This window comes from Aethalodelphis obliquidens, unplaced genomic scaffold (genome assembly GCF_003676395.1).
Source record: "Aethalodelphis obliquidens isolate GAN/ISIS:26980383/991018 unplaced genomic scaffold, ASM367639v1 scaffold1131, whole genome shotgun sequence".
Taxonomy (NCBI): Eukaryota; Metazoa; Chordata; class Mammalia; order Artiodactyla; family Delphinidae; genus Aethalodelphis; species Aethalodelphis obliquidens.
Window position 1 is genome coordinate 1 of NW_020839042.1, and position 7,654 is coordinate 7,654.

General features: G+C 38.0%; 1 protein-coding gene across 1 annotated transcript; it reads right to left on the reverse strand.

Moving 5' to 3' along the window:
* Window positions 1-5,460: 5,460 nt before the first annotated feature.
* On the reverse strand, window positions 5,461-7,476 carry LOC113616997 (endogenous retrovirus group K member 5 Gag polyprotein-like). The gene has a single exon (XM_027100328.1). It carries the CDS (start codon window positions 7,474-7,476, stop codon window positions 5,461-5,463), a length of 2,016 nt encoding a protein of 671 aa, XP_026956129.1.
* Window positions 7,477-7,654: the final 178 nt, after the last annotated feature.

Below are 7,654 nucleotides of genomic sequence, written 5' to 3' on the forward strand. Positions count from 1 at the left end.
CTCGTCCATGCTGAGACTCAAAGGCACTTCCTATGCGGCTCCCAACATCTCCCCCTTTTTTATTTTTTTAAAAAGGCAGTATGTAATTCCACTTTGGTTATATATACACTCTGGAGGGCAGCTTGAATTAATCGGATGATGACTGGAAAAGAAATAAGAAGCAAAATTATAACCACTCCGGCAGCCCCGTAATTTATTAAAATATGCATAAAGGAATTATCCTTAAAATAACTTTGTAAGTTTTGTAAAAATTCTGCAGCAGCCTTAGAAGGATTCATATCATATTGAGAGGCTGCAATATCATGAATTTGTTTGTGTAAATGTTCCAAATCAATTCCCAAATCACTAGAATTCCACACATTTAAAATGTGCATTTGAATTTTCTCCCAGGAATATTCAGAATGATTTACTTTTAAAGGAGTAACACATATCCAGGAATATTTTTTATGGCAAGTTAGGGATAGACGAATTTTTAAGGCTGTAAGTTCTTGGCCAATATGTAAAACTGCTTCCTCAAGGGCATCAACTTTAGCTTCTAACTTTCTATCTATTGCTTCCTGGGTTGCTAAAGCCAAGGATACATTTTTTGATAAATCATTTGCATATTGTGCTGTTTGTACTTCTTTTACTAAAGTATATGTTGCAACAGTAAAAGAACTCAGTATTCCTATCAAGGCGGAAATTCCCAAAATCAAAGTAGCCACAAATCTTTTTGGCCTTATGAGTTCTCCAACCTGTCTTACAATTTCTGCCCCTATATCTGTATACCAAGATTCATTAAGCGCTACTGGCAGCATAATATAAGCTGGTCTTTTTAACACCATTATGGTTGACACATTCATTTCAGGAACAATACAAGTGGTCAGTATGCATTGTTGACAGGTAATATAAAACCTCATATTATATTGCATAATCTGTAATTTTTTACTATCATTAGAAAGCAACAGGGAGTACGGAGATGACACACAGGTTTGAATATAGTACTCTTCCACATGGGTAGTAGCTCTAACTAGTGTTATTTTATGAGTGGTTAAGGGCAATCTCCATAACTGAGATTGATAATAGGTTTTATTTTCATGAACAAAAGTATAAATAGGAGCCACCCATCCATGATTATTCCATCTATTTACCTTCAATGGACGGGGAATATAGGAGTCATTCCATGGATATCTCAAAGCACTTTTTAAATATTGTCTATAATCTTCTTCAGGATTTTGAATACTCCAATCTGAAATATAATATTTAGTTCCAGGAATGGATATTTTATTTTCTTTATTATACATACAATATATCCATGAAGGATATCCAGTTTTAATATCTTTCCAAATCCATTCATCTGTAGCTTTCCCTGCAGCCTCATCACAATCATCATATCTAGGAGGATGAACATCTTTAGCTGGATATTTATTAACATAAACTTGATTTTGTCCTACAACTTTTCCTAACAATGACCATAGATATCTTGTGGTTTTATCTCTTCCTACTGGCTCTTTAGGGGAGTCTGTCAAGAATCCTGCATCAACTACTGACAAACACCCATTCTTTGTTTGACTATTTCCTATTGACCCTGAGCCAAGAAAAAAGCATATTGGAGGAAAGTCAGTCTGACCTGTAAATGAGTAATTAAAATTGATTACAAATTGTTTATAGCCCTGCATTCCTCGAATGCCATCGGTCAATTCAGGAAATGAGGAAGTTACTGGAATAATAGAATCTCTCCAAGTACATGCATGTAAGATAGGAGGATCTGGAAAGTAAGCCCAATACGTACCATTGGCACTTACCTGAACCGAAAGCAAGCTAAGCATAGCCACAAAAAAATTAGCAGTCGTCAAAGGCAATCCTTGAGCATTCACAGCATTTTCAGCATTCAGGCAAAGCCTTTTAATTGCCCCCCAAGTTATTGGAGGCGCTTCAATGGTGGAGACTGCATACCTTCTTTTTCGTGAACAAGAAAGTAATAAAGGCTTTTTCTCCGAAGTTTCCGGAGGAGTTTGTACCTCTTTATCACAAAATGACTTAAGGGACAGTTGTTTCATCGGGGGAACTAGCATCGCAGCCACAAGACTATCTGGTTTTACTTTCTGTGGATGCGGTTCCGCCATCTCGGCAATGAGGTTTTTCCTTTGTGAGACGCTTTAATAAGTTCCCCACCTCAGGATGTCTGATTAATCGATCAGGAATCCAAATTGGTGAATCAAAATTCTGAGGAAAAATACAAGCATACCCTCTACCACTAGTTAATAATATATCTGGCCCATTCCATTTTCCTGTTAAAACATCTTTCCAGAGTACCTTTGGTTTTATATTTTCTTCATTTATATCCCAATGTCTCATCATAGGAGTTTTTTCCTTATCGTTCATGTTTAAGTAATTTAACACAAACATAGAATGATTAAGTATATGATGAGGAGAAAAATATTTTAAATCTCCATTTTGTAATTTATAAATCATATTTTTTAAGACCTGATTGGTTCTTTCAATTATAGCTTGTCCTTGTGGGTTATAAGGAATTCCAGTACTATGGGCTATGCCAAATTGTTGGCATAATTGCTGAAAAGATTTAGAAACATAAGCAGGGCCGTTATCAGTTTTTAGCTTTCTGGGAGTTCCCAAATAACTGAAACAAAACATTAAATGTTGGCACACATCCTTAAAGGCTTCTCCGGTCCTAGCTGAGGCTACAATTACATGTGAAAAGGTATCCACACAAACATGTACATAGGACAGCCTTCCAAAACTAGGTACATGAGTCACATCCATCTGCCACAGATCATTAGCTCTCAAACCTCGAGGATTTACTCCCTGTTGAGGTACATTAGTTTGTGTAGGACACACAGAGCAGTTTTTTATTACTTCCCTTGCTGTTTCTTGGTCAGGCCAAATTGATACCTTAAGGCATTAGCATTTTGATGATGTAGCTGATGAGATTTTATTGCTTCTTGTACTTTATTTTCATGAATTACAAAAATTTTAGTCAGGGCATCAGCAGAGGCATTGCCTTCTGCTAAGGGCCCTGGTAATCCAGAGTGAGCTCTAATGTGGCCTATATAATAAGGCTGTGTTCTTTCCCATATACTTTCTTGTAGTCTCTTAAGCAACTTAATTATTGTACTCTTATTTTCAGAAAAGGCTGCTGTTTCTATTGCTGGAAATAATTTGACTATATATAACGAATCAGTATATAAATTAATCTTTTTATCCTTGGTCAATTTCATTACTTCTATAACTGCCATGATTTCTGACTGCTGGGCTGAGCAATTCTCTGTATTTAACACTTTCTTTTCATTATTAATAACATAGGCTGCCCTCCCTGAGGAGGATCCATCAGTAAATACTAATATTGCCTCTTCCAAAGGTTTTATCTTATAATATGTAGGAAAAACCACCATATGTTCTTTAAAAAACTGTAATAACACACTTTTAGGCAAATGAAATAAAATCTGGCCTCCATAAGAGGCTAAAGCTATTCCTAATGAATCTTCTAACAACAGCAAGGTCTCTAACTGATCTTTATTATAAGGTATAATTATGTTATCCATATCTTTTCCAAATAATTCTCTGCTTCTCTTCCTACCTTTAATAATCAATAAACTAACCATAAAGGGGTATGAGGCAACAATCTTTTTTGGACTAGCAGCCAAATGTATCCATTCTAATGGTCCATTTTGCCATAACAATCCTGTAGGAATAAGTGGAGTCCTTAAAATAATCAAATCCCAAGGTTTAGTATAATCTAATCTTTTAATAAAAACATTCTTTAAAGCTTTTTCTATTTTTTCTATGGCTTGTTTTCCTTCTTCAGTTAATTTTCTCGGGGATAAAGGGTTAGAATCTCCTTGTAATATCAAAAACAAAGGTTTTAATTCCGCAGTAGTAATTTTTAACAAAGGCCTTATCCAATTTATATCTCCTAAAAACTTTTGAAAGTCATTTAAAGTAACCAAATGATCAGTTCTTAGCTGAAAAGGGATATGCTGAATGGAAAATTCCTGTATCAATCTGCCCAAATAATTATAAGGAGGCTCAGTTTGAATTTTTTCTGGAGCAACTTTTAATCCATACTCCTGTAAAGCTTCCATCATATCCTGCAATGCCTGATGTAAATAAGCCTTATCTTTATGGGCTAATAATATATCATCCATATAATGTATTAAATAAATCTCTTTATATTTCTGTCTTATATTGCATATGGCTTGGTCTACATATTTTTGACATAAGGTAGGGCTGTTTTTCATGCCCTGTGGTAAAACTTTCCACTGATACCGCTGATATGGTCTGGTAAAATTAGGAGAAGGCACACTAAACGCAAACCTCTTTCTGTCCTCCTTATGTAAGGGGATTGTAAAAAAGCAGTCTTGTAAGTCTATAACTATAATAGCATAATTTTCAGGGATGGCTACTGGAGAGGGAAGTCCAGGCTGCAAAGCCCCCATTGTTTCTATTGTTTTATTTATCGCTCTAAGGTCTTGTAATAGCCTCCATTTTTCTGATTTTTTCTTTATAACAAATATAGGAGTATTCCAAGGACTATTAGAAGGTTCTATATGTCCTGCCAATAGTTGCTGTTCCACTAATTCTTTTGCAGCTGCTAATTTCTCAGAAGTTAGGGGCCATTGTTCCACCCACACAGGTTCCTCTGATAGCCATACTATGGGGTCAGCTGCTTTTAAAACAATGGCCCCCATTATAAATTTGGATAGCCCACTCCATGTTTATCATTTTTGGGCTCAGCAACCACAGGATATAATCTTCCCTCTTGATTTTTTCCTAAGCCTTTATCTGGATCATACCCCATTTTCAACATTTGTGAGGAGACCCAGTCATCTGGACTATATAAAAGCATTCCCATCTGCATAAGTATGTCTCTTCCCCAGAGGGAAATTGGCAGGCCAGGTATTACATAAGGACAAAAGGAGCCTGCTTGTTTATTGACGGGATTTTTCCAAGTTAAAATTTGGGCACTCTTAGCTACTGCTGGCGCAGTTCCTAGGCCTGTTAACATATTATCAGTATGCTGGGTGGGCCAGCTGCTAGGCCAATCTTTTCCTGCTATGCAGGAAGCATCGGCACCTGTGTCTAAGAGACCCTGAATATTTTTTCCATTTATCTTTAAAGTTTTTAAAGGTCTATTTTTGGTAATTTCTTGAATCCAAAATGCCATATCACTGGAGCCAAATCCCTTTTCATTTCTAGCTTCTTGAGTTATATTTTTTCCTGTCTTATAATATGGTAGTAATAACAGCTGTGCTATTCTTTGTCCCACATAAATTTGCTGTGTCTTATTAGAGGGAGCCACCATTATGTGAATTTCTCCTGTATAGTCAGAGTCAATTACTCCAGGCAAAACTGTTAAACCAGATAAGGAAGTTGAACTCCTACCAATAATTAAACCCATTACTCCTGGGGGTAATGGACCTTTAATCCCAGTTGGTATTTTTATGACTGGAGAGTCAGGAGTTAGTATTGTTGCGGAGGTGGCACAGAGGTCCAATCCTGCGCTGCCTGGGGTGGCCCTGAACAATTTATCAATTCCCCTGAGGGAAGAAAGGGATTGAGCGTCTGGTGAATTGCCCCTATTGTTTGTTGGGCCCGGGGTTGGGCCCGAAGTAAGTTTCCCGAATTAGTTCCAGTAAGTGTATCTGGAAAAACAGGAGTAGGATACATTGGCATCTGAGCTCCAGCCTGAGGCACTGTAGAAACCCCATTAAGGGGAAGAATGTGTCCGTCCTTGTGATATTTACTCCTACACAATTTAGTCCAATGATTTCCTTTCCCACATCTTTGGCAAGGAGTTTTTGGGACCCCAACATTACCAGAAGGTATCATTCTAACAGGACCTGCTGGAGGCGCATTTTTATTAGGACATTCCCTACTGAAATGGCCGGCGCCTCCACAAGCAAAACAATTATTTCCCTTTGGCCCCTTAGGGTTTTTTGTTTTTTGAACCATATTCATCATGCATTGAGGAAGCGTTTCTCCCTTTAGGGCAGCTGCCAAGGCAATCCCTTGCATATAGGAGGGTCCCACGTCAGAACATTGTTTAATAAAATCTGAAATGCTTCCAGTTTTTCTGATTGACCGAATCAAGTTCTGACAAACAGGGTTTGCATTTTCAAAGGCTAATTGTTTAGCTAGTATGTTAGCTGCATCCTCATCAGTTATCACTCTTTTTATCTCTGTTAACAACCGAGAAACAAAATCCTCATATGCCTCCTCAGGTTTTTGTCTTAAATCTGTTAAGGTGGAGGCTTTTCCTGGAGTCAAAGGCAAAGACTTCCAGGCATTCACTGCACATGTAGTTACCTGCCATAAGGCCTCTTTTCCCATATGCATCTGCTGTTGGGTTGAGTCATATTCTCCTTGACCTAATAACATATCTTTAGTAATATTAAATTTATCCCATTTCTTATTTAAAGCATTTTGTTTAGCCACCTGTTCCTCATATTCTGCCTTCCAAAGTAAATATTGTCCTCCCGATAAACAGGCCTTGGTAACCTGAATCCAGTCATATGGAGTCATCCATCTATTTGCTAAGGCATCTATAAGAGTCATGGTGTAAGGCGCCAGTGGTCCATAATCTATACAGGCCTTTTTAAGTTCTTTTAAAAGTTTTAGAGGCAAGGGATCCCAATATACATCATCATCAAAATCACCCTCAAAAATGACTGGAAAACAGGCCGCAAAAGCATAATCATCATCCTCACCGTTTATTCTCCTATGTCTTTTATGTTCGCCTTGACCTTTATTAAAAGGTGGCGGAGGTGGCAAACCTCCGACATTTGAAATTCGGCTTCTTGACCCTTTTAGAGGAAAAAGTGAAGCTGGTGGTGCGGTCGGTAAACGACCCAAGGGACGCATGTCATGTAAATTAGGTCTATTTTTCTTAGTTTCTTGCATTGAAAAAGCACCAGGGGGTTCGTACTTCCTTCTTTCATAATCATATGCAGCAGCATCTAAATCATCCTGATCTGCAGGAGGCAATTCATCATCAAAAGGAGGACTTTTTAACAAATTAGAGTTTTTATCAGTAGGTGACTCATCTTCCTCCTCTGAGTCATTATCATTAAGGTTACAGTCTTTTAAAGCAGCAGCCAAAACCTCAGTTTCTTTTGACGGTTTTGGGGAAAGTAACGGAGTACATTTATCCATTACTTCTGCAGGATATTTATATGGGTTCTTCTGACCTTCAGGCAAGGGGGCAATGCTCTCTCTAATAAGGTTCCATAAAGTAAAAGTATCTACTGGGACCTTCTCAGGTCCAAAATGACTGTAATATACTTGTAAAGTTTGCCCCACCTTTTGCCATGTTTCTATATTAACTGTTCCCTGTTCTGGAAACCATGGGCATTGTTCCTGTACAAACTGAAAAAACTGAGTTAATTGCTTGTTAGTTACTTTAATTCCTCTTCCATTTATCATATGTTTAACTATATCAATAAACAAGAGCCTCTCCTTGGACTCAGCGTGTCCCATCTTGACACCGTCTTACTCACCTTCCTAACCAGTATTCCTAACTGGGGGTCCGCGGCACCCTACGGTGAGACTCCTATCCGTCCGAAAAAGAAATAATACTTACCCCTCCGGGTCCCTGTTCGGGCGCCACTTGCCGGGGACCAGCCCCAGCTGAACAGGATTCACCCAAAGGAGAAGA